Raw genomic sequence first — 27,987 nt, 5'->3', positions numbered from 1 at the left:
GCCTGCACATGAGACGCACAGTGTACAAACTCAGAGACAAATGAAAAACTTCATGTAACACTTTATTGGTACTTAAAACAGAACCTCTTTTATAATAACTTCTGCCTGAACATGCCTTGAATGATACCATTTTCAAGTCTAAAATAACCGGCATAACAAACAAAGACAGTTTGGCACATATGTCCAAACTAGTAAACGTTTTTGTAGGGGCCTTTAACGTTTCTGAGGAACACTGAAAAGGTGTGCTTACACAATAAGAAAAAGATCACTTTTGCAGCATGCTGGTGTGAAAATAAATATCTGTATATAATAATGCAGAATAAACTCACAAATGAAATATGTATAAATACACTTTTGTACAAAACACATTAAAAATGAATATTAAGATCAAGCCTCATTATGCATGAGTGGTGTAGTCTAGTCTAGTGGCTTCACTATGAGGATTCTGATCTGTCCTGTTTGATGTTTGTCTCTGCACTGCTCATGTACACATCCAACGAGCCCCGTTGGACAAGAAATGAAGAGCGCGATCAAGGGAATACGGATGTTACAACACAAAGTGTTGTAAAGATTGTGCTCTTGAAACGGAAAGAGCAAAATTATGTACATATGAATGATTGTTACACATCTTTGCAAATTGTCTGCGCATCACGACTACACCACTAACGCATTAACATTACAACTGATATGTTACAGAATAGCTGAGGAGTTTTGTGTCTTTAATACGATTGGGAAGATGATCACTGAAGCAATCTTCAGGTAACGAAACCTTTGAAACTGTCCACCTTTGTCTAGTCATTGGTGTCTCCTACGTTAGAAAACTGGAGGTATTTAAAAACAACCGTACAAACAACTGCCCTAAAGTCACAGGCCTTGGCATCAAAACAATACTTCCTATTTACATAAAGCGAACAGCAGTGAAGCAGCTTGTGCACATGATCTCCGTCCCTGACTTTAAGGCCTGCGCGGCTCCAGCCTGTGAGACAGCTGCGTGAGTGTCCTTTGGTTGTCCATCACATTGAGGTGACGGATGTAGTTACGCACTTCAGGGTGGTTCTTGCCGGCCACGGGAGAATCTGGGCCTAGACAAAACGGACAGAGAAATGTTTGGTTGAAACTCAGTGCGAGCCACATAGGCGAGATACTGCCGGCTCTGGTCTGCTGGTAGTTCTCAGAGTACGGACTAAAAATGGTGGAGCCTTATTTGCCTTCTATGCTACTCAATTACGCAACGCACCAGAAGTGGAACGAGCAGCTCAAATATTTACTCAGGTATGAGCTATAAGTGTCAAGCTTTTGACTCATAGATTTACTCACTGTGGAACGAGTAACAATTTATTTCACTCAAGTAAGAGTACAGCTACTGCCTCATAATATTACTCAAGAAGAAGAAAATAGTATGTGGGGGAAGGAGCCTCTGTTGAATTTTAGTACATATTTCTGAAACGCATGGGCATGAAAGGTGCTCTACAATATTTTGAACTGCAGGTGATATTGTATATTAAGCAGCTTAATTGTTGGTATTTTTTATTGTATTTTCTCAAAACAAGAAACCCAGTGAGATATAGATGAGACTTACTGAAAGGCAGGCTTCTGCAGTATCTCACTATCTTGACTGTATTGGCTATCATCCTCTGAAAGATATAGAAGAGAAAACACCTCAGTGCACAAAAGTCATATACCATTTGACAAATCAATGCACCTTTATAGCCTCACCATTTTCTCAAAATTGACCAAATTGTCAATAAACGTTTTGTTGCCCTCATGAGTGAATGTCATGTCTGGAAGAGGAGGAGGAAATGGAGTGAAATGTGACACACACAAAAAAGAGGTCAATTGTTTTGATGGAAGCTGTTAAAGAAGCAATTCCACTCCGATGAAACTGGTCAAAATGATGTGCACCTTTGATCAGCAGAGGCATGAAGGGAATGATGGGAGGCTCAAGCTTGGCCACAGTCAGTCTGTACGCCCGGTGGTTTCGGGACGGGTCCTGGGGAAACAACAATGGCGATGTCAGACATTAATTACATAGTGAATTAGAGGTGGGTGTATTTTTATATCGTCACTCATACTAAAAAAAATCAAACACCCTGAACTCCCTTAGCATTAGTTTGGCCAAAAACAGAATAAAGCTAAAGCTATTGATTTCAATAAGGTTTAAAGGCCAAATATATTATAGAATCTACAAAAAAATCTTCTTACCATGAAGTTTTCAAATTCAGAATAAAACTTCTTGAACTTGCTGGGAAGTTTCTGCAAAGAGAGTTTTGAGAATAACATTTAGATGTTATTTTTTTTTTAACAGTTTTATCATATTAGAAGACAGATACCCACCTCCCAAGTTTGACTCAGTCTGCTTACTGCGGGATTACTCAGACCCATAATGATGGCAAAAAAGGCATTTAGATTGCGGTACTCCTTACAACTGTGACCAACAAAATATCAAAATGTAAGCCACAAGAAACCCACACAGAAAAAAAATCATGTGCGACAGTGAAAATAGGTCTCGTACTGTGCAGCAATCTTTATAAACTTCTTGAGAAGCTGAACCCTCTTACTGAGCTGGCTGCACAGACAGACCTCGCTGATCACCCAGAACTGGATTTCATTAAAGCGCCTCAGAAACAAGTCCAGGTTGACTGTGGTTTTCTTCACATTTTGCCTCCCAAATGTGTGGTAGATGAGCTCGAGCTGTTGGGAGGAAATGGGCACAGTCAGCGGCCGAAAACATTGACGGGCATCACCGCAGAAGTCGAACCTCATGCACGCAGTGAAACAGCTCCCAGTCGTAGGAGGTCATGTGATAGGCCACATCCTTCGAGCTCATCAACTCAAAACTGGAGAGTGACCCCGTGTTTGGTCCCTCCTGCTCATGTAGAGGGGTCTAGAAATGAGAAAGAAATTCACTCGCGTTTTTCACTTGTAAGACACAACATGAGTTACAACGTAAACAATATGAATCGATCAGGTTCCTCTTTAAATTGCTCTGTACCAACCAAAGAGTCAAGCTGATCCCTGCGGCAGGCGAACAGTCGTCCATTTATGCCGAGTGAGGAGAATACTGACACGTCATTGGGCTTGAAGATTACTTTTTCTGTTGAACAAAAACTTTAATACATTTTGAACCAAAATATAGGATTTCTTTTTTCTTGTAAGAATGTATAAATCAATGGACCAATAAAAGTGAACATGAATCCCAAGACTGGTAGTTATTTGACATGTGTCTGTTGCCCTCACCTCCTGCGGAGCTGAGGCCGACCAGGAGCATGTCCTCTGCTGACCCCAGTTTGTCGGACACCGCCCCCATGACCTCTCTGACAGAGGCCCCCACAGGCACTCGGATCGTGGTGTAGGTGTGGTCACAGCAGTACACTTTGAAGAGGACTGCACCCGAAAGGAAGGTCATCAACAACAAGGCAATGTTGGGTCATGTCAAACAAAACATCTTTCTGTCTACTAGTATAACTTGTATGAAAGAAAAATAATATTCATCGTCTTTCCCCTTTCTCTAACGGACAACTTACATGCATGTCTATGGACGACTGTAGGAAGAAGTGCCTCAACAACATTTACACTGGTACTAGTGCTTTAAGGCCATTATTATCTAAAACCTACTTTCATCGGTGCTCTTGATGGGCTCTCGCTTCTGTGGCTTGTCCTCTCCGGTACTGAACTGTCGCAGCAGAACTTTGTGCTGCGATGGATCAAATACAACGCATCAAATGACACATTAGAATATCACATTACTACAGTGAATAAAAGTAGTACATTGGTCATTGATTGCCTACCTTTTTCGGTGTCAATCTGATGTCATCACCACTACAATACAAAATGACATTGTAAAAATGCATAATATATGACCAAAGAAAATGAAGAAAATGAAGAAAGAACACAAGCAACTTACTTATGTTTGACAAATCTCTCTAACTCTGTTAGTTGCTCTCTGAGAGCTGCAAGTATTTTTGCATCTTCTGACACTGCCAGAAGAAACTCCTGAAAACCATAACACCACAGTGAACACTTGTGAAACATGTGACACAAGTGTCCCCCAAAAGTCTTTCATCTATAATTTAAGTAGCCTCTGTCTCAAATACTGCCTGTTTCATTTAAAAAACAAAACAAAGTAACACATTTATTTGTGAACTTCTTAAAACTAATATTGAATTAAATTTGATCTTCTTTTCATTTTGTTTATAATCTAAAATAATTCCAAATACCCCCTGGAGTCTCTGCCCCCTGGTTAGGAAACACTGCTGTACAAATAAATAAATAACTGCAAGTATTCTACAGTTAGGGAAAGGTTTTCCTATGTTATCGGAAAAGCAAGCCACAATGAATTTTGTGACCAACCTCCAGAAACATAGCAGACACGTGGTCCTCCTGCAGATGGTCCCCGTGCAGAGCAACCCACTGCATCACCAGGCGGATGACTCTGCGCTTATTGTTCAGTGTGTAGTCCAGCCTCTCCTGCTCAGAGCCCTGTGAGGCCTGTGCGTGGTAAGTGCAGCGCGGTTAAGGATTCTACACACTTCCTCATATCAGATATCAAGTTTAGGTGTCATGTATAGGTTTATTGTTACTGCAAGAAGTACAATGAGTATAGACATCGCCCCTTTAGACAAACTATTCACACGGTTGATTTTGAAATCTGAAATAACATGCATAAAAAGGATATTGAGCCATTAATACTGGACACAGCTGAGTGTTTGGCATGAAGACGCAGTGCATGAGGACAAAGTCATCTAGGGCCAAATCTGTGGAAAGAAAAGCATGTTACAGGATAAGAAGGACACCCTCAATATGAGATTACCACCCACATGGCCCCTCTATGTCACCTATGTATGTATGCAAATGAACCTCATCAGCACAAGTGAGAGTAATGCGGTCAGCCCTGCGATGTGTGGCTAATTACAGACAGAACAAACGGGTCAGTGGAGAACCGCTCAGAGGACAGAGGAGCGCCGAGACAATAAATACATGTCATTGTGGAAAAGTCCTTCACAGTCAATGACCATCACGTCCACACACCAGGGTAAGATGCCACTAATGTGCCCCAGCCCAGGCGGTCCTCATGGGCAGTAGTACCTGACTCTGAGAACTGCGAATCCAGCCGCATCATTTCGAGGAGGTGCTCCAGAATCTTCTCCGGCGTTCCCGACATCACGTTGTATCTGCGGCAAAGAATGATAAAGAAAAAACACTTAACTAATCAACAAACACTAGCTCTTAATGCCACGGCGACGAGGCCATGGCCCTCGACTGATTCGTGTTGCTCGAACGTGTGCCTTTGATTGCCCCATTTGACAACAATCCCATTTACAATCACACAGTTCTTGGGCGGCTGAGGATTTGAGGGCCGTCTGGGAGTAAGTGGCTGGAGAGATGCCAAAAAAAAAAGTTGGGGGCATCCTCTCAGCGAAGGGACCTTGCTTGTTTTTGAGATACTCGAGCAGACGAGTGGGAGCAGTTGTACAGTGTTGTGTTTTTTTTTCTTCTCGGGGGACACCAGCGTCTTGACAGTGTGAGGAGCGAGGAGAGCAGTTGATTAGAGGGCGACCCTGAAGAAGTAATTGTGACTTGCCAGACCTTTTATTCTTCTAGGAGCCAAGCCATTATTACCATTTATGTGTCTCTCTGTATTACAGCAGCCATAGAGCAATGACAGAGGCCTCGATTAAGTAACACTCATAGATGGCAGCGCACTCACTGTTTACAGTGTTTTATTTTACGGGTCGGGAGAAGGCAGTAATCAGACGTTATATGCACTCACTCTTCTACGACAATTGACTTTTGAATTATATAGTGTGAAGTGCTTACTATAGAACCTGTGTTTTATGAATGGGACGTATAACTGTGTGACAGTGTGCGTCCTTACAGCTGTGCGTCCTTACAGCTCACTATTCTTTAACATGTTTATCCAAGTCTTCATCATCGTGCATTTTGTTCTGCACCCCTAAGTGTTACGCATATATCTGTATGTTCCCCTGAATGACATTTTTTTCATTCTTTTATCGTGCATTTGTAGACCTGAGAAAAAGTCTGATAGTACAGAACATTATTTTGACATTGGCACCTTTGCGTTCGATCACTGAGGTCTCTAGGACACTCCAGGATCAAGCCTCTCACCAGAAAACCTACAAAACAATAGATCCTGGAGCGTTGTAGAGGCCACTGTGATCTAAAGTAAAGCTGCCACACTGACCACTCACGCAGCTGCTGGGTCACAACAAGGTCAAATATGCACAAATATCAACTATTTCTTTCGCATAAAAAGTTGCATAATGCACCTTTAATTACACACTCTGCAAGCTGAAACCATTCAAACTTTGATTCAGCTGCAATGAATCAAATTTTCTACCCTAATGTCTAATAGAAATGCGGTTGGATTTGCAGTACTTGTAGTGAGACGGGGTTGGACCACGGATAGAGCTGCGGCCGCCGCTGAGGCTCTTCTCCAGCACCAGGACGTCCTGACCGTGCTCCTTCAGACGCACCGTGTTGGCCTCCACATCCTTCAGGGGAAAAAAAAAAACCCAGCCAGTTTATTGACAAACTGTGTAGTCGTACGCTGATGATGAGACGTAATTAAATCTGGAGAGTTACACAATCAAGCTGCTAGGATTAATTGACAGTAAAGAGGAGGGATGGATCTGCTGATAAGTGTGGCTTGGCAACGCTTTGTCGGAGCAGGGGCCAAACATTATAGCTGCCATTTTTTACTATGGAGCATTTTTGTGATTATACGAGATCCAATTGTGAGCGTGCTAATTTACTGCTATTATTGTTCCATACAGGTAACCCTTATGAACATATGCGTATAACGTCTAGTTTCCACCTGATATAATATAAATCAGGATTGTGTTGTCATAACCTTAAACCAACAGAGATTTTAAAATGCACAATCTAGCAATACACCATAACATTACTCTGATGAGGCTTTTACCTTCCAATATCTCAACTAATGATGCAGCTTTTTAGATGGTACTCTATGGAAGATGGCGGATCTTTGTAATAACTTTCAATCTACACCATTTCATCTCTAAACTCTATATCCACCTATATTTGATTTTCAATAAAGAACCACTTTTTTTGTAAGCACTACCTGGTTTCTGTCAGCAGAGGGCAGCAGAATTGTTGTGTTCGCTGCAGACACTCACCCTGAGAATCCTGTTAAAATCTTCTTTGTCCACTCTGAGAAAGTGACAGTGGTCCTCTCTCAGGACAATAGAAGCAGCACGAGGGGCGTCATTTACAAGAGCAAGCTTTCCAAAGTCGTCTCCTTCATGAAGTGTGCACACAACGCCCTGGTAAAAACATATCGTTACACACATGACAAGGAACTGACTGTGCATTCACGCAATACAAGAAAGACTTACTTTTCCATAAATCACGACATTGACAGAGCCCTTCAGAATGATGTACCAGGACGTGCCTTCCTCTCCTTGTGTGAACACTTAAAACAAAAGAAATAAGACGCTAAAATAGATTTAACTAAATGAGAGGAAATAATGTGAGACAAACTTAACCAACATTAAATGAGAGTCAAGAGAGAGCTTGAATCTAAGGTTAAGGTACCATCGAGAAATTCCTGAAATCTAAACGAGGTCTGAAGTAAATCAACACTAAACCAAAGACTAAATGTACAATCTAAACCAGGACCTAAACAGGAACTAATTGACCAACTAACCAGTTTAGATGTTTGTCACATTACTTTAGATTCAGCCAATAAATATGTTAATGCTAGTTAGTCTGTGACGCGATACAGCATTGTCATGTTACATTTGTTTTGTATAGGTATGTAGCAAACCTCATGATAATAATGTTAGGGACAACCATGTCTTAGATGAAGGAAATATATAGAAAGAGGTTGACACAAAGGGCAGACCAATGCAGGAAGTGAAATTGACCCCCACCTCTTCTCTCTACCTGCTCTATGCTGTTCCTTCATACAGTGGTACTATCGACATGTATCTATTACATCAGGACACATATTGTAGTTCATGTTGCCTCTTACAAACTGTTCCAGCTTTGGCGTGGGACTCAAAAATCAGGACACCTGCGAGCTCCCTCTTTACCTGGGAAGAGAAACGCACTTTCACACCAGTACACAAGATCCATCAGACTTTTATTTACTTTCTACATATTTTTTTAACAAGTGCCACAGGTGTCTCCTCCGTTAAACATGCATTTATCCTTCTCTTTTAGCATCGTCTTCCCGAACAGGATGTTTATATGGAGTATCAGTAAAGTCAGTCTCATGGGCCAGTAAAATGTACTTACAGTGGTGGACAGATGAGATAAAGCTTTGATATGAAGCAGCTCTTCATAAATAATCTCTAAGTCATCTGCTGTTCGTTCAGAGGGACTGAAACAACATGAAAAATGCATTTGTTATAGCCAGGAACATGTATGCACATCGTTTTGTCTGATGTGCAGGGGCAGATCTAGAAAAAAAATCACGGGATGGCAAGCAGGGTCAGGGATCATTTCTGGGGTGGCAACACATTTTACAATGTTGCATGTTTATAGCGAGTGTAAGCAAGTTTTGCTTGATCGCTAATTTTTCCATTTAGATGCAGGCCACTAGATCCGCCCCTGCTGATGTGAAATAAACTTTGAAAAGCTTCAATTGTGATAATAATAGTATTTGTGATTAGGTAGACACATACGGTTTCCTGAGTATCATCCTCATGTGTGCATCTGGGCCGATCTGTGACAGGAGTAGCAGTGTGTCTTGGAGCTCCTCCTGACTCTCCCTTCTCTCATCTTCACTCGGGAAAGGAGCGTCTTCCTGTTCATCCTCTAGAAATCTGTAGAAGAGGTACTTGTCCTGGAAGCTCAGCTCCTGCTCCACTGCCCCACAGCCAGATTAAACAATGTCATTTCAATATGTCCGCCTCATTGATCAGACAGAAGCATCACAACAACACTGACCATGGTTCAGGACGCCCTCCTCCAGCAGTACCTGCCACATGCCCACCGCCTGGGCACGTGAGTGGATGCACGAGCTCTGCTGCATTTGCCAGTCCACCAACTCTGTTCCCACACAACACTGCCTGCAAAAACAATATTTCTACTTAATTAATCCACATTCTGTACAAGCCCATTAAAATGATTACCATGGTTTTGAGGACACACTTTAATGTGATGACAGTAAGGTAAGCTTCAGTACCAAATCCTAGTAACAAGCAAGGACACTACATTCATACAGAGGCAAGGTGGGCGAAGCATTGTGCCTAAGGACACGACGCCTGTCTGCACCCGTAAGAATTCAAACTTTGGGTCCGTGGTCGAACACTTTGAGCCACCGTGCCCAGTGCCCTTTAGCTCAAGACTAGCTTCATCTTCCAGAACAACCTCTCACCTGTACGTCTTCAGGTGGTACTTCCTGTCTCGGATCATGTGTGGCGCTCGGGCCAAGATGGCGTTCCGGATTATCTGCCCCGCTCTCAGGATCTTCTCGGAGGGTACCTGACAGGAAAGAGGAGGGTCAGCAGCACAGCAGTGGTCAGGCTAACTATCATCAAAGGGACAGTCCTGCTGAGTACAGAGCACATAGCAGCATTAGGTTTACTACCTGAGAAAGGCATTTAGGAAGGGCTTTGGCTGGGCTTTCAATGAATGACTTCTGCAAAATAAAAGGGAGTAACAGAAAGAAAATAAGTCGGAGAGAAAAGCCACATGGATGGTAGAAATGTTAAGTAAGTAATGTGTAATAAAAACACAAAATAATTCAAGCATAATACAAATAATAAGAGTTAGAAAGTCTTCCACTGAATGCACGCTATACTATTTCATAATAAAACTGAAGGACTGAAATAGTTGCGTCATCTGTTTCAGTGATGGTTCCAATGATATTTAAAAGAGCAAATCACTTGTGCGTGCCCTATAATGTTGCAGTCTTCCAAAGGGAACGCTACGGGGCTATGACATTTAAATGTGTTCAGCACATTTCCATGCAGCAGTCTACCGTAACTCATGCGTTCATGTGAAAGCTTTAAAGTCTCATTACTTATTTACGGGAAAATTAGGCCTGTCTGTAGCCGAAGATGCTGGGCTTTCATTCTGATGATTTATATATGCGTGCTTGTCATGTTATGCAACTGCACAAAGCCAGCTACATGTGTTCATCTCTTTACATAACTATGTTGTAGCCATGTCAGAAGACTCCGCAAGTGCCACCAAAGGAGCAAGCGTGAGCGCAGGATGAAATAAATCAGTACTGAGGACATGTTTTTAAAGAAGGCCACAGGAAGCAACATCGGGACTGAAAGGTGGAGCAGGAAGGCTTCTCGATGGGCATAGGTCACATGGTTAAATTTAGACCGACTTGACATCACAAATAGCCAATATGATAACAATCTTGACTCTTTTGTGTCAGGAACTGGCCACAACAATGTTATCGCTGAAATATTACAGCGCACATTTGCTTTTGATTGTTCTTCGTCATTTTTTTGAATGAGTATTAAAGAAGTTGTCCCTGCAAAAGCTACGTGACAGTACAGTATGATTAAAATAAGCACTTCCTTTTCGAGTTAATATATTGCCACTTTTCTTTGTGGGCAGAATATACTCTTCAAAAAGGAAGGTGGAGCTTTGCTAATACAAAATGCCATGTCTTCAGTCCTGTCTATAAATACAGTACATCGTTCGTGTTTATTTACCTTGTTCTGGTGATTGGAGACAGACACAAATGAGTTGTTGCTGATGTTTTCTTTGTCAGGCATCCCTAAATGAGATAAAGAATAATATTTTAAAAAATGAAACTTTATTTTATGACTAAAAAAGTAAAGAAGACTGTGCAACAGCCCAAATGCCCCAGGTACAAGGAGCGGCACGTGTCTGGCTTTACAAACATTAGCATTACTGTTTCTCTGCGAATACACAAAGATGCTGCGATCACAGTAATTTATGTCTAAACTCTAACAGTGATGGTGAAAAAGGACATACACAATCACACTTTTCAGCTGGAGCTTCATGACTGTCCGCTAAAAAAGTTGAGGTTATTTCTCAGAATAATGAATGTTAAGTTCGTGCTCTGTTCTTCAGGACACGCCATAAAGAGCGTCAATGCAGCTCAGTCAGACTTAAGGCTGCAGGCCAGAAACTTAAAGCTATTCTTAGACACTCCCGTACCACAAAGATACAGATAGCAAGTTCAACGTGAGGAAAAGAAAAGCTGATTTACCAATACATGCACTATCTCCTATACTCTACCCTTCAATGATCTTAAGGATGGTTTTCTATAAACTACACTCTGACACTATAAAGCATTTGTTAGGTTTTTGGAAAGTTGGGCTAACCCACTCATTTTCTTGTAGTTTCTCTCTATAATGCAGAAGCAAGAGTCTAAGCGCAATGTAGGGGAGACTGGGGAGGTTGCTCACAGAGCTTATGAGCTATGACTCTGGAACCTTTACACAAAATACCTACATTTGTTGGCTACAGACGGCACATAATGAAAACTCTGTACAGAAAACATAAAGAAACAGAAGCCGCGAGCTAATGTCAAGTACAAACCTTTCCTTTATTACAATCATCCCAACAAGTGGAGACAGTTCTAGCACTGTAAAGGAAAGCAGCAGAAGTAGATTGTAGACATTTAACAACAATGTCATTGTTTTTCTGAGACTGATTGTTGCTTGAACACTCAATATAACTGTGGAGTTAGACAGTGTGTGCAAATGGGGCTGCAAAAAATACACGTGACAGAGCATAAATACTAAATAATAACATTGTAGAGATCGAGTATCTCCAGCAGAGTTACTGTAGATGGCAGGTTATTTTACACAAATCTGATTCATAATCCCTTTGGGGCACCGAAGTAGATGCCTTTTTACAAGAATTGACTTCAGGCAACTCTAACTGTGTTTGTTTTACTCCATGAGGACATACTGTAAAGCAAAATTGTTGAAATCATAATATCTTCCCTTGATTTTATAACTTCCCCACTCAGGTGTCAGTTTAAATCACTGTATTGGGGAGGTGGTTTGACTTAAAATACAAATGACATCACCTTTCGCCTGAGAGACTGTAACTTTACGAGACAAAAACTCTAAATTAAGTTTGGGTTGAAAAATCACTTTCATGCCTCAAAATCGGTTTTCATACTTTGGCTTTCAGCCCTGAAAACCGCCATGTGAGCTCGGAGGAAATGAGCTTAACACTTATATAAACCTTGGCTATCAGTCTGGTTCCTGATGGTGAAAGTGATGCATGCTACAATGCACCCCATGTTACAAACCTGCCCAGTCTCCGTTATCATTTGCTAGTCATCACTTAAATAGAAGCTGGATGTGTTGTTGCCATACTCCCTGTGTCTAGGCACAAGTTGGTTATATTTAGTTTAGGGATCTAAGGTTAGGACAAAAAAAAGTTGTATTATAGAGTTTAGTGATAACAGTAATCACTAGCTTTGTCATTGACAAATGAGGAGGAACACTTTGTTAATGCTTTATAAATAATTAAGCACTTTACAAAGGCTTAGTAATGAGTAGTTATGAAGCCTTACCAAAGCGTGTTTGTGAATTCAGAAGCCAACCATTAAAGTTTGTGTTTACAGTGGTCATCTTATTTAGTGCAAGGATGTGGTTCAGAAAATACTGAGACCTCCTGCCGATAACGATCCTCATCTCAGCCATCAGCCTTTTTCACATGTTTATGGAAAGCTGTAATGAGCCAACTCTTCAGTTTAGCCTGGAGGCGTTTGACCCGGTTATAGTGAAGAAAATTTGGGCTGCCTGAATGGGATGAGAGGAACAGGGTTTTAAAGGCCGCATGAATAATCCTAATAAAGACATAGTACTTCTTTTTTTGTTTACACAGCACATTGGAAGACCTAAATATTTGCAGCCTGAGTGATTTTTCATATTAATTTGACAAAGATTTGAAAAACTAAAACTGGAAACTAGTTTTGTTTTACATACAACGTTTTGCGATACTTTACAGCCCTGGACGTGCACGCGATTCTGTGGAGGTGGCCCACGCGGTGACATGGCATTTCAAATGTCACCTCCACTCAATCACATCTACAGGGCAGGCCACTTATTACGCTGTATTATTAGGTTACGTGACAATGCACTGCTCTGAAATATGCCGTAGTAGTTGTAGCAGTTAATATGTGACTGAAGTAAAAGCACAAAAAGCGGCTGCCGTTAACACCAGAGCCCTGTCGAAGTGCGATGCTGCTGTAACTAAAAAAGCGATTTAAATCATGATTAATGCATGGCCGTACAGCAGAGTGCATCAGGCCCCAGCTGCTCGATGCCTGTGTGATTTCTGTGGGTGCAGTCGGGCAGAGCACTGTAAATCCCTCAAGTACTACACTGTACATTACAGAAGTACTTGCTCTCACATATTCATCACTCACAGTTGGGAATGTCAACAGTAAAAAAAAAAAAAATATGCTAAAGCAGCAGCCATCAACTCAGACTGCTGACTTTATAGGAAAAATTATATGTGGCAACTTGAAATTGGCTTTTTAAAAAACATCACAATTTGTATAAAAATCAATTAAGAGTCGCTTATGAATGCACGTATGAGTTCTGAGAGGAAATGGGAATTCAAATCAATAATTTTCGCATATAGCAGCTTGGTTTAAACTGAATACAGCCCTGACTTGTGTTTTTTTTAGAGGAATCTGTCTATGTTTATTGTACTAAGAAACACACACAACATAACCATTATACTGTATATGCCTGCAATGGAATGAGCTCTTTATTTCTCTGGTGCAGCGTGATCCTATCTTCATCGCTCGAAGGGAGATCCTTGACAGCATCCGCAGATTCAAGGGAATGTGTCATTACCAATAATGTCACGTACATTAAACCTGTCATACATACAGCATATTCACCATACATTTTACAGCGAAAAGCCAGCCAGACGTCAGACGCACTGGGTTTGTTTTTTTTATCGGAGCGTACTGCTGTTCGTCACTTTTATGGTACATGACTTTGCATGCATTTAAGCGCCCTCTAAGTTAATATTAAGTTCACTCGCAACAGTAAAAAAATAGCCAGCTGTCTCCACAATAGGGGAGGTAGAATCTAGAAGATGCTGCGTACAAAGAAAAGGAAGACAATCCACGTTGAAGAGGCCGAATCTAATGTTCGACAAAAGCATTTTCTTGATTTTAGTTGTTAACAGTGTCATTATGATTTGTACAAGTTGAAAATGAATGTGTTTTATACAACAGAATATAACAGTAGAATTCAAATAGGTCATTACGAGTACTAAATCTGCAAAAAATATTTTTTATTTTATTTCTATTTCCGTTTCAATTCTAAATACTTACTTATAATTCTCAGAGTTCAGTTTCCACACAACAATTTTCTTTCCCAAGATGTTCTACTTTACAGACACGAGCAAGGTATGGTTTTGAATATTTTTTTCTAGACTACCAAAGACCCTCAAGAGTGCTCTAAGTAAACAGGCTGCGCGGTGTGTCATGTGTTAAAGCCAACAGGAAGTTCACAGCGCCTTAGGTTACAATAACTAGGGCAATAAAAAGAATGAAGAGGACCCGACGCTTTCACGGACACACGCGGGGACTTACTGTCCGCACTGCAGCCACTGTCCATCACACCGTAAGGAGGGGCGAGCAGTCCGGCCATGCACTGATGATACTTCTGAAAGAAACAACAAAAATGCATCAATTTAGAATGGGAATGTACAGTGTTTAACGAAACCTATAATAACTGATGCAGATTCACAGGAATAAGACAGTCTGACCTGTCCCTGCATCACGTGGATAACACTGGCATTGCTGAAGTCAGTGGGAGATTTACAAAACCTGGAAGTGTGTACTGATATTCACTGCCATTAATGCCGTGCCAATGATAACATGGTTCAATGACTAATCGTAAAATATATATATATATATAACCAAGAACTATTTCCCAGGGCTGTCCATGTGTGTAATTGTTTGAAACCATATGGTGTCCTTAATGTTCTGTGAGATTCATGGAGGTATTAGAGCCTAAGGATATGTTCAACGTAAACAATGGCAGTAGCATCACTGTTATGTAACGGACATAGTCACGCAGTCCTGTAAATGCCATATATTTGTTTACGACACAGGGCACAAAGAGGTCAGTTTAGCTACAGTCAAAGAGCCACAAGGATATAAAAATAATGCTTGATATTTCTTTGGATAATACCAGCATTTATGACATACAGTTACTCTTGATATGAATCAGTCATTTTAATATTAATCAATTAACAAATGCGGTGTAATTGTAGCCAATCTTTAATGAGAAAACATAAGTTTAATTTAAAGACTAAACTTCTGATACAATGTGTCCAGCTTATTATTCAAGGTAATTTTGTGGTATAGACAAGTCAAATGTAATCACATGCCCAAGTAGTTTTAGGTCAATAAAAAGCTGATTGAAGGCCACCTTAGTGACTGACCGCTCCTCCCTCCTGTCTCCTGCTCAATAAGCCACGCCTCCATGATGTCATGTACGCTCCCAGGTCTTTTTTTTAATTCAATTGTGCCCTCTGAAGTCACTTAATCACTTTAGCAAACCTTTGGGGACATGCGGCTCCATCAGGAAGCTGTTTACAATGATTTCCCATTTCAAAACGAAAAATACTTGCTGGAATAATTAATACAACTGTGGCTGAAAATGTGGATGAAATATTTCAGTGGATCAATAGGACACAACAGAACAAGCGCCAACAGGTCACTTTTCAGACTTTGTTGACACATAGGGATTAGAGGAGCACTTAGAGCATAAACAAATGTGGTCCCAGAGGGGCCGTGTCCCACAGGACGAGTGGGCGGGATTATGTTCAGAAGAATTCAAATGTCAGGTGTCTCTTTGTATTTTGATGTGTTTACATGTTACTTACATGATCAGACATTGGCCAGTTTTTGAAAAAGATCAACAATAGGTCACTGAAACTTACATTGCAATGATTTATATTCTAATTTCAACCACAAGCAAAACAAACAAATTTCATTGGATTTATTGGCATAATGAGATAGAGCTGGGGAAGTTGTATATTTTTAGGATTTATTTTATGCCCAAGTCTGTCTGATTTATTCTCTTCACATGTAATCTCATAAAATGATACAAGGCAGATGCGTCACTTTTATCTGTTATTGCATCTATTTGCATTTTTATGATTTATGATGCAGGTGTTATCTCAAAGATCAGCCTGAGTTTCCCTGGTAAGCGGCCTGTAAATGTCATAATGCACATATGGTTCACACAAGGGCTCCAGAAACACATCGCAGCCTCAGTGTGGAGAGCAGACTTCTATGCATGAAGGACTTTTGTTTGACTTGGCTCTAATGAGTGTCTACAGTCCAACTTTGAAAACAATTTTATAAAATTACATTATTCTCACACCAGAATTTACTGTGGCACAGACATAGTTACATAGCGTCTCTGTCATGTTTCACCAAATTATGTAACGTTGCTCTGAGCTCTACTCTATGGACTACAGAGCGAAATTAAAATATACAGCAATAACTCATTTTCTAGAGACCATATTACACTTAGAAATGAATAGTGTAGATGTTGCTGTTACAAATAATGGACAACAATAGTATTTGATATGTTTAGTTATTTTAACTGCAGGAGTGACCGGAGCAATCTCAGATCAAACTCCTCGTGGTCCTTCATGCTTGAGCAGGTTAATGCTTTGTGAGCATCTCTGTGCACGAATGCACACATGAATTTTGAATAATTCTCCCCAGATTACATAATCTACATAGAGCAAGACATTCTCAACACAGTTTGTCGCTACGCTGAGCTCTTATCCTCAGCACACTTCAGGACACTCAGGGGAACAATACAGGGAAGACCCTCCCGAAGTTTCACTCAACATTGGCACATTTCCGCCAAAACAGACAGAACTACATTATGCAACGGTTTCCTTTACATCAATGCCAAAACCAATCAATAACATGAGCTATTTCACTGCAGGCAAGTACTCAACAATTACCCTATGTCCGACTAAAAACAAATACATAAAAGTTTAGCCAAATTTACCTAAAGGAGTGTGCAGTGTTCCATGCATATAGATTCACTCTCTTTGAGGTCCAGTGGTTGATTCCCTGCACATGTAGAAAGTCCAGTGCAAGTGTCCCTCAGTCCTGGTCCGTCCTGCTGCAGGAGTGGAGAGTGGAGCGCAGGAGCCTGTGTGACGGAGTAGAGCCAGCGGCAGCTGCGTCTGAGCAGCAGCGGTTGCTAGGTGACCACACTAAAGTCACTTTTTCTCCCCCCATCCCTCCCTCCTCCTCTATTCGCTGAGCTAATTGGAGAAGGAGTTGTTCTTTTTTGAGTGGCACTTGCGCTTCTACATGTTACAATATCAGGGGGAAAAATGCTTTAAATTTACTGCCAGTCTTTGATTCATTGAGTTAACAATTTAATTTAAAAAAACAACAACAAAATACTAATTGTGTTTTTCTTAATATGCACTGCCTTATTACACCTGACATGAGACACCAGAAGGATTAGTTTTCTATTTGTCCATCCTGTGTCCAGCAGCATCCACACATTCCTCCAACACCAGAGGCCACGCTGCGTCCCTGCCACTTCCCGTTCATCACTCTGCTCTTCTCTGCTCTGCCCACCAGGCAGCTCTCTGGACGGATTCTGGTGACACACACACACACTCTCTTCCTCCGGCTTCAAGCATAAATACATCCATTGCTGCTACTAAGACGTATGGTGCCCTGACGGATCACTCCAAATGGCTTTTCTGTCAAGCCTGCAAATTCACGCTGATGTGACCATGAAAGAGCTGCCTCGTGTCTCTAAAATCACAAATTACAATGTGGTTGTTTTAGTCTTGGTCCGTATCGGAAGCGGGACACAAAGTAGAGAACAAATTGATGATGAAGCCATGGTTGGACGTCATGCCCGGCGCGCTGAACACAGCTCATGTCTGCTCTGTTAAACAAACAAGAGCACAGCGTGTTCCTAATAAATCCTGCTTCCATCTAGTTCAATTTAACGCAAAGTGATGAACATAAAGGTTATACAGCAGCAGTCAATGTAGAAAGAAAGATACAGATAAAAATGCTTCAATGTAATCGTAATTGATGTTCAGAAATGGTTGTATTAAGTTGTATTTTTGGCCTGTAGGCTTTATTGAAAAGGACAGAGTGAAACAGGGTGAAGAGCTGGGAGAGACGCGCAGCTACATTTTGGAGCCGGGAATCAAACTCATGACACTGAGGACAGAACAGTGTTCTGCCATATGTGCAGCACCCTTACGCACGAGACTATCCACTGCACTGCTTCTTTAAGAATAAATGTTGTCATATTGAGTAGGCTTTAACTGAAGTGTCACAGGTGTGTAGTAAAAGATGTGGGTGGAACTGAAGGTGTTTCATCTTGAAGCAAAGTAGGAGCAATGTCAATGTTTTAGGTTTTAAACATAATATCACTATTGTTTAGTTTCTTTATATAAAGGTTGTTTTATCATAGTACAATATTACAGCTAAGCTTAAGTCATAGAACAAGATGCTAACCAGATTAAAAAGTGGAACAAATGTAAGGTGATATGTGACCTTAACAATGATGTAATATCGCCATTCACAGAGTCACACTTAATGTGACTTCATTTAGCGTAGATAACCATGTGTAGATGCATTGATTATGTTGGCTTGGAAAACTGCAAACATATAAATGACGTTTATGCAAAATAAAATTTCATGCACATAGCTAGAAGAAAAAATGTGATGTTAAAAGGAATTTTGCCACAATGCAGTCACTCAATTCAAGTCTAACATTCCTAAAGCTAACATTTTTCAAACATGCTCCAAAAGTTCATAAAGAGCATAAAAATGAAGTTTTAAAACAAACCTTGCAGAGAAAGGACATGATCCCAGAGTTGTGAATAAGGTGTTGTCTATGAAAGCTGCCACATGATTCATCCACATCCAAACAAGGTTAAGTGCTCAGTCCCTGCACTGCCCAGTGCACTGACACAGACCTATAATCTCGCAGCCCTATGCCCTTCGGTCCCAGAGGAAATGGGCTGTCTCTCTCAGGAAACCAGCCCAGAGCAGCAGCCCCAGCAGAGACAGGGAGGAGTGAGGGGCTGCCAGCCGCACGACACCTTACAAACAACATGCAATCAGGCAAATGAAGACATGACTGGGGCATTGAGCACCGCAGCCAGACCATCCTGCTTTTGTTCATCCACCAACAATACCGTTTCTCTTCAGCATCTTGTGACAGGCATTTTTCTCTTCAGAGTCATTTGCTACAGCTATTTACAATTAACTACTACATGTTTGTCATGACACAGCAAGATATATGGTATGTAAGGTTACTGCGAGTCAACAGGGCTCAGTCTCACGCTAATGTTGGCTATGTTGGCTAGAAGAATGAATTTGTGCCAAGGCTTTGACACAAGCACAAGAAAAGCACGGGTAGCACTCCCACTCCACCTAGTGGTGAAAGCCGAAATCCTGACGACCAACCAACTACAACACAACTACACCGAGTTGCAAATTATTATGCAAACAAGATTTTCTAAAGGATCAACTCAAATGACAGTAAGCATAATTTTAAAGCCTTTAACTGTCAGAGGATAATATGAATGTGAAAACCTCCCAATGATAACAGTGTTTCTTTCAAAAATAAATAAAATAAACAACTCAAAATCTACTATTCCAAATTATTATGCAACTCCTTGTTTCAATACATTTTTAAGCTTGTAATGAACTGAAAATGGTCATTTGTTGAATTTGCAACATTAGGCGGTCATATTTACAGAAATCAAAACCTATTTCAATCAAGAACATCTTAACAGGTCAAGTTATATTTTGATATAGGACCATTATTTGATAGCAGCTTAACAAAAAATGTGCATCCATTAATCTGCTTGGGTTTCTTTGCAGGATGTCAGAATAGCGTCCAAGAGCTGCCGTTTGAATGTGAACTGCCTCCCACCCTCATAGATGTTTTGCTGGAGAAGGTTCTCAATAGGGTTGAGGTCAGTGTAGGATGGGGTCCACATCATGAGTTTCTCTCCTTTAATACCCATAGCAGCCAATTATGCAGAGGTATTCTTTACAGCATGACGGATGATTTTGTAAGGGAAAGCACGGCTCAGGGAGAAGTCAGGGCTTCAGGGAGCCTAAAGGGGCAGACCAGCTCTCTCCCCATGATTCTGGATTCTTGTCTTAACTGACAAATAATCATCACAGGCGTTTGAGATTGATGTCAGTGATTCAAAGAGCCCTGAGACAGAATACCATCCATGAGTTTCATTGAATTTTTCTTTTTTTTTTTTTACCTTTATGGCACTGAAATACAATTTGCATAATAATTTGGAATGGGGTGTACATGGCAACTAATACACATAGGACAGAAAAGAATAAACACATCTTAAAACATGATGACAATTAACATTTGATTATCATTTTAGTCTGCACTGTAAAACCTATTTTGTTTTGTTTGATTGTTATTACTTTTCATGTTTTCTTTTGTCATCTTACTTATATGTAATGATGACTTTCCTATAATCCTATATTTAGTTGATCGCTCTATTACAAGGGTCAGATCTGTTCTGTGCCGTGTATTGCAGCAGAGTGAGACGGTGTGTTTGAAGGGCTGAAAGTAGCTCAGATGCGGCGCTCACCTCCCACAGGGACCTGAACTCCCTCTGCTCGATGCGTAGGAGCTCGCTGAATTCCCTGGTAACAATAGTGGCGTGGCGCGGGGTGTTATCCAGGATGGACTCTCCGAATGCTGTGCCAGTCCCCAGAGTGCAGATAGTAACAGCGTCCTGGAACAGAAATACCAGAGCATATGGACAACATGGAAAATAGCTTTGTTTTTGTTTTTACAAAGAAGGAAAGAAAAAAGAATCATTATCAACAAAAGTAAAGTTATTGTTTCAATTTGTCATTAGTAATCTACCATCTGTCTATCTGCAGTATCTATCTATCTACCATCTGTCTATCTGCAGTATCTATCTATCTATCTATCTATCTATCTATCTATCTATCTATCTATCTATCTATCTATCTATCTATCTATCTATCTATCTATCTATCGTTCTATCGTTCTATCGTTCTATCGTTCTAAATATCGTTCTATCTATCGTCTAGTTCAGTGGTTCTCAACCTTTTGGAGCCAGGACCCCCAACAGGTAAAGGGGTTCGCACCCGGGTCACACCATGAGAAATTGGAACATTAGCCGACATAATTCTTAAAAACCAAAGAAAAAAAAACAAATGGCTGAAATAAAATTAATCAAACTACGAACAAATAATGGCACTCTGGTAAAATAGCAAACACAAAACACATGCTACAATAAAACATTAGATTATACGCTAATGAAAATATGTATATTTTATATAAATTATCTGGCGACCCCCCAAATTTGTCTCGCGACCCCCAGGTTGAGAACCACCGGTCTAGTTGACATGACAAACTTAAGCCACAAGGTGACAGCAAAGGAACTGCTGCTATATTTAGTAAGTCATTGAGAGAAAAGGACTCTGACGCTCAAGGGATCAAGCATGAACTCAATTCATCCCATATATTATTTATATTCTTTTTACAATAGCATCAGAAGTAAAGCAACATCAATAAAGTAGTTTATGTTTTTTAGCCATCAGATAATGTAGAATTTGCTTTACAGGGCCCTTATCTTGTGGACATACCTGATATCTTGCCGTTTCTGAAATTTTGACATCCAGCGAGCCCGAGAGAACAGCATACCAGCTGGTGCCAATGTCTCCCTGCCGATACACTGCAGAAATCAAGCAGAATTAAAAGGAAAATGCCTCAACCACTTTAATTTGACATTTGAAGAGGTCGTGATTTCACTTACAGGTGATGCCCTTCTCCAGGCATTCGTAAAATCCACATAGACATATTTGCTGTAACAAAGTGGGGTGGAATCTCTCGAAGGCCTTCACACTCTTGAGACGGGCCAAGATTATGTCGACGTCCTCACCGGAGCGCTCTGCTGGCCTGAACGCAAGAGGAATTGCTCCAAGTTGTCAAACCCTATTGTACTTTTACAGCGGTCCAGGTAAAGAAAATGAGAGGCAGAGGAACAGAATGACCTGGATTCAGAAAGCCTATCGGATCTGACACTAATTAGTCCCACAGCAACACATCCTTCTTCCATCAAGTTCCTCAACATTTTTCATCAGCAATAGAGCAGTGGCTTCTTCCTTTGATGGTGAGCCAATCAAGTAAATGTTTAATTGTATCATTATTGGAACATCAGTGTGTTACTTTAGTGTTTCTAGTCTTGCTGCCAGACATTAACGCTCAGGCATAAAAGGTGGGTGGTATTGATAATAAAGTTTTTTCCATGAACTACACACATTTGCAAACTTGGACTGTGCAGTTTGTTGGAACATATAATGGGAAAAGTGTTTTTATATAACTGTGTCAGAGCGGAGGAAAGTTGGTCTGAAATCTAATAACTAATAGCTAATAACCAATGCTATATTGTTACTGAACGCTTAACAATTATACAAATATTACATTTTCTCTGATTAGAAAAGGTTAGTTCAGTCTTCATTGAAATGAATGGAGAACACCACTGTGCTCTGTTTGTGTGCAGGGGTTCTATACGGCCTGGGATGAAAGGTGAAATGACTTCAACTCGAAAAAAAAAAATACAGGGCAGGCGACTACTTTTTGAAAACCTTCGCTACAATTACGTTTGCACAAATAGATTCTCTGATTGGTCACCTTTCATTAAAGTTTGGTCGATGACAAGTTGTTTGTATGATTGAAAATGTATTTGTACAGCTGGCTCTGTAGTGATATTTTGAACGACCACATTTTCCCCTTTTGTACGCACATATAAAAGTGCAACAGCTTGATGCTAATCGTTGTTACTTGGAAACCTTTCAAACGGCCTTAGTCCCATTATTGACACTACGGCTTGATTGCTTTCTACATCTCGACCGGCGCTGATGTTTTGATTTCTGAAGCAAAATCTTTCTCTTCAACAGGCAACAAGAGATTAGGAATGGAGGAATCTGAGGGAACTGAACTTGTCCATAGGGCCAATATAATCGATAGATGTATTTAAAAGGGTTCCCACAGAGCAAAAGACAATGTGCTTTCAAGTGCAGTAAAGTAACAGAATGGATTGGAAATGTTGAGCCTTTTGATGAAGGCATCTTTGTTCGGATGCACAGGTGGCCTCAGCAGCAAACCGGTGCATGTTAGTGACTGGGTAAACACATTGGGCACACTGCGTCACCTGCTGTTTATAGCTCCTGCACTTTGGACCTGCCTTTGCGGACTCTCTCTGCGGATCTTTTACACATGTACAGCATCCTTACTGTCTAACGTAGCAGTGTTTGAGCCTTGTGTGAATTGGCCAATTGCCAATATTGCCTCAAAAACTGACTTAGCCTAGTCTACATTATTGGGCCTATGTTCAAAACTTTACGCATGTACATTTCAAGACAAAAAAGAAACAATATCATACACCAAAAGTGATGTACTTCAGTGAAAGGCTATTGTGACGTTTCAAGTTTTGCGTAGGACCACAAACCTAAATGCACAAAGCAAATCAATGTTATTGCTTTCAGTATGAGCCTGTATGTATGAAAAGGCTAGAGACATAGATATAACAATAAATCTTACTATTGATATTGTTATATATTATAGCCTTGCCAGTTGATATACAAGTACCATGGCATTATCTGACCATCACTGGCTGCGCAAAAAGTCAGCCTGTTGTGTCCAGTGTGATAAAACGATGCAAAATCTCAGTCATCCAGGTGGTTTATTAATAATCCAGTGTGATGCACACAACAGGTCTTTGTTTTTAGCGTCAACAATTGTCTGCCGTGTCAGTGTTTAAGTGTTTGATTGCTCTATTCAGAGTTTATTCACAGATGGACATATCGTGTCGAAACCACATGCAGTCAGGGTACAAGCTACGCGCTTCCTTCTCAGTCCAAAACGAAAACGCTATATATTTCGGGCTAAATAGTCAAGTTCTTCACACTCTACCTTTTATCCAGACATATGATCCACTCTGCAGATTCTGACGAGCGTGAAGAGGAGTGTGCCGCTACCATGTTGAACAGACGCTGCTGCCGCCGCTGCTGCTGCTGCTGATGATGATGATGCTGATGCTGCGGCGGAGGGACTGGTCTGTGGTGTGGAGCTACTTTCTGCACTCCGTCACCCCCTGTCACCTGGACCAGAGCAGAGAAGGCGAGCCGTGACAGAAAACACTTATTTATGCTCACTGCAAAGCATGCTGCATGAATGAAGTGTGCAGGCGTCTTTCCCCCAGGTTAGCGGGTTTGATCAAGACAAAAACGCGCCACCTCGGACTTCTGCTGCAAAGTAGTTAGCAGCAACAATGTTAGTGGAGGTGTGGCGGAGGGATTTAAGAACGCGTGGGTATTTTGATAGCAGGTGGGGGACACGTGACACATTGAAACAACCGCTTACTGTACACTACTAATCTATGATCTAGACTAGACAAAATAAAACAAACTATAAACATAAGTAGGGGTAGTAGGAGAAATTGGGCTTAAAGATACGTAAATCTGATCATATCTTAGCCTAATCAACCACTTATGTGAGTTCCAAATTAAATGTGGCACATGGCCTGACAGGGTTTGGAGGTGCAGTGATAGACAGCCTGGTGGGTGGTTCATTTTTTCAAAACCTTTGACTATTATAGGCTCCACAATGCCGTCAATGGACTAAATGCTTTATCCCGTCATATTGGGTCATATGTTATTGGTTACCATTAACACAGTGTTCTTTTAGCGCCAGACCACTAGTTGAGTGTTGGGGTCACCTGATTTTCTGTTTTCCTAGAAGTGGAATAAAATGTGTTATAACGCTTTTCCAGATGCTCAAAGTCGCTTTACAATTCCGTGTAATATTCATTCACACTATACTTGGTGATGGTAAGCTACTATTGTAGCCACAGCTGCCCTGGGGTAGACTGAGCCAGGCTCCCAATCTGCGCCACCACCAAACACTCACTCACACACTACATTCACCCAGGCTTCCTGATGCTCCATACTCCATACTCGCTGGTGATGAGCTACTGTTGTAGTCACAGCTGCCCAGACAGAAACAAAGCTGCCAATCTGGACCATCAGCCTTTTAGATCATCATCACTCACACTTCATTCACATTGTGAAGTGCCTTCAAGGACAGTCTGCATCAGCAGTTTACACACCTTCTGATCATGAGACCTCTACCACCTGGGCCGCTGTCGCCCTAGTTATTGTTTACATTAATGCATAAATGTATCCCTGTGAAGAACTAGGATGTGAAATTAGAAATGTATGTGCTCCTTTTCTCATTGTTAAAAAAAATAAAAATAAATCAAGTATAGGTATAACTTTAAATAAATATTTTGAATTCTCACATCATACTGTACGAATGCAGTCAGTACAAAATGATGTGGCCGCCTCTAGTCTTGTTAACACTGAAACTAATGGATGGCTGCTGTCGGTTTTGTGCTTGCGAAAGACATTAGTGTCAAGTCAGTTCAATACATGATTAATGTGCTGCTGATGTGGGATGGAGCACAGAGCTACTGGTGAGACATGGACAGTCTTACACAAGTTAACATTCACACCAGTAGCTTATCTAAGGTTGTTTTTGTTATCATTCCCATATACACTATAGCTAGATTGTGACATAGGCATATTGTACTGTTGAATAAGCATAATCAACAGTACAATATATATATTGTCTGAGCCTATCTACATTTTAAACATCCATTCATATCATACTGTATTTGGTGTTTTACAGCCCATATTCATAGCATCTTGCTCACCTCATGAGTTCAAATGTTATCTCCAAATATCTCTTTCCCCCAAAGCATAATGCTCTGTCTAAATAATAAATATCTAACCATAAAATCTGCTGATTATTACAAATACAGATTTTTACAATGTAGTGAATGTTCCAAACAATTGCATGCATAATAGTGCATAATAGATTGACAATACAGCATGTCAAACATAAACATAACAAAATATAATAATGTCATTCTTCAACCATGTCCCCGTGATGGTGCCTACAGCTAGGTTTTTCCTAATAGATGAACTTATTAGAATTTGTAATGGCTTTCCAATTAGCTGTGGTTAATTATGAATGATGATCAATTGTGGAGGAGACTCATTAAAGACGCATATTGGCAGGTCATTGGAAGAGAGATATTTAAGTGTATAGTCAGCTCTATAAATTAGAGCAGACCTATACATGAAGATATACTGTATTTGTTTATATTTCTGAGTCAAACTGTGTCCAGCAGCATGAGGGTGTTGTACAATGGCTCGTGTTATGGCCCTGAAAATGGTCTCATAAAAGAGGACCATTGGTCTCTGTTACCTTGGCAACAAACTGCCTGGAAGAAGTACTACATCTTAGCAGTGTAGTTACCGAAAGCCTCCTGTCAATAAGAAACTACTGTTGCCTGCCTTTGTCTTGCTTCATTAAAATGAGATTGTTTGAATTATATTGCACCATTGTTACCTATGCACTGGACATAAGGGAGTACAAAGATGCTGAAACCTGAAATACACCAAATGTTTGCTAATGTGTGACACTCTTTAAATTACTGCTTCGATGTGTGAAAATAAAGCCTAAACATTATAGTAATTTAAATCGTGTCACCAAGCTTTTATTACAAAACAATCAAACAAATAAAAGAAACATCAAACAGAGACCAGTTTGGAGATGGTAAATGTGATTGAGTGCAGCTGTTTTCCTTGGTTGTAACCAGTTGGATCATGATCATATAGGTTAAGCTATAAAGCAAAGTATATTTGTTATAATGATTAATATTTTTGTGACTAAGTGTGAAAAATAGCCTAAAATAATGATGCAGTCTTAATTTTAATATTAGGTTGGTTGCCAAATGATGTTTATTATTATGTGAATTTTTTTTACAGAAGAAGAAATGAAATTGCAAACAGCTGGTGATGATGATGGTATTGTTGAAGTGCCATATCATTGAAGTGCTGTATTAGCATGTAGTGTTGCCAAGTCTGTACTTCCCACTGCCCCCAAATCATTGTTAGATTTTTAGATGATTTGGAGGCACTTGATGCATAAATGATAGTCTATTGCACCTAAATTAAGAACTTGCAGGTGCACCAGCTCTTGGAAACGAAAATGTTACTCTGAAGCCCCAATCAATTCAATTTAGCCTAAAAGTGGGCCAAATAAGCTTTTTTAGTTCATTGAACAAACAGTTGTGCTGTATGGCCACAAGATGGCAGCACATTCAAAGTAATGTTGGACATAATTGATCAGGAGATTGACAACATGACTGAAATAAGATATCTATGATCAAATTAACTTAAAAGAACAGAAATATCTTTCTTTAAAAAACAACACCTGTCTGGTATTAAAAAGGCACTACAAGTATAGTTTAACTTGGGTTGCAGTATATGAGCACTCAAGCGCAAGATTCACTATACTATATTTGAATATGGCATTCCTCATTAGAAGGAACCTCCGGAATTCAGTCACAGAAGGAGACTGCTCCGGCACTAAAACACATTAATTATATTTATAAATATTAATCGGGCAGGGATTGTCGAAATAGGGGAGACTCCCTTTGTGTTTAATTCCATGCTTATTTTACCCATATAACTCATTCTGGTTTCTGATTGGATGATCATTTTGAGAACCAAAACATTAAAAAATATATATATATTTTTTGTAATGGTGAAAAAACATATTAACCAGCATAATTGTTATTAGTAGGACCAATATTTGATATTGTTTAAATACTTACTAATAATTACTCACCATTGGTGGGATTATTGGAACATCATTTTGTATGTATTAACATTCTCAATGCCCTGTCTTTGCCCACATCCATGTCTTTCTCTTTAAGTGTGATGCAAGGTTGAGCTCAGGCCGAGGCATGCACATGTTCCTGTAAAGCTGCATACCACCCGTTCACAAGGGTAACAAAGCAACACAAAACAATGTGTGAGCCGCCACTTGTTTAATACTTCACAAACACTGCAGTCTA

General features: G+C 40.3%; 1 protein-coding gene across 3 annotated transcripts; it reads right to left on the bottom strand.

Annotated features, from left to right (window-relative positions):
• Positions 1–72: 72 nt before the first annotated feature.
• Positions 73–24,328, bottom strand: rapgef4a (Rap guanine nucleotide exchange factor 4a). 3 transcript variants are annotated; one of them, XM_079563524.1, is made up of 31 exons: positions 23,973–24,327; positions 21,814–21,956; positions 21,644–21,732; positions 20,614–20,760; positions 14,555–14,627; positions 10,665–10,729; positions 9,578–9,628; positions 9,365–9,471; positions 8,935–9,056; positions 8,670–8,853; positions 8,281–8,365; positions 8,015–8,075; positions 7,377–7,453; positions 7,158–7,304; positions 6,397–6,512; positions 5,086–5,171; positions 4,676–4,754; positions 4,351–4,501; positions 3,905–3,993; positions 3,789–3,819; positions 3,616–3,694; positions 3,238–3,384; positions 2,997–3,094; positions 2,759–2,884; positions 2,513–2,691; positions 2,335–2,425; positions 2,203–2,253; positions 1,903–1,990; positions 1,717–1,781; positions 1,580–1,634; positions 74–1,082 (listed from the first exon to the last, which is right to left on the bottom strand). In XM_079563524.1, exons 1-31 carry the CDS (start codon positions 24,038–24,040, stop codon positions 955–957), a joined length of 3,078 nt encoding a protein of 1,025 aa, XP_079419650.1. In that variant the 5' UTR covers positions 24,041–24,327; the 3' UTR covers positions 74–954. The 3 variants fall into 3 exon arrangements, with proteins under 3 accessions (XP_079419651.1, XP_079419650.1, XP_079419652.1); XM_079563525.1 differs by lacking the exon at positions 9,578–9,628 and having other exon boundaries at positions 73–1,082; positions 23,973–24,328; XM_079563526.1 differs by lacking the exons at positions 20,614–20,760; positions 21,644–21,732; positions 21,814–21,956; positions 23,973–24,327 and adding an exon at positions 18,828–19,252.
• Positions 24,329–27,987: the final 3,659 nt, after the last annotated feature.

The sequence above is a fragment of the Gobius niger genome (genome assembly GCF_951799975.1).
Source record: "Gobius niger genome assembly, chromosome: 9".
Taxonomy (NCBI): Eukaryota; Metazoa; Chordata; class Actinopteri; order Gobiiformes; family Gobiidae; genus Gobius; species Gobius niger.
The sequence above is the reverse complement of the archived record's forward strand: the minus strand, read 5'-3'. Positions and strand labels throughout refer to the sequence as shown.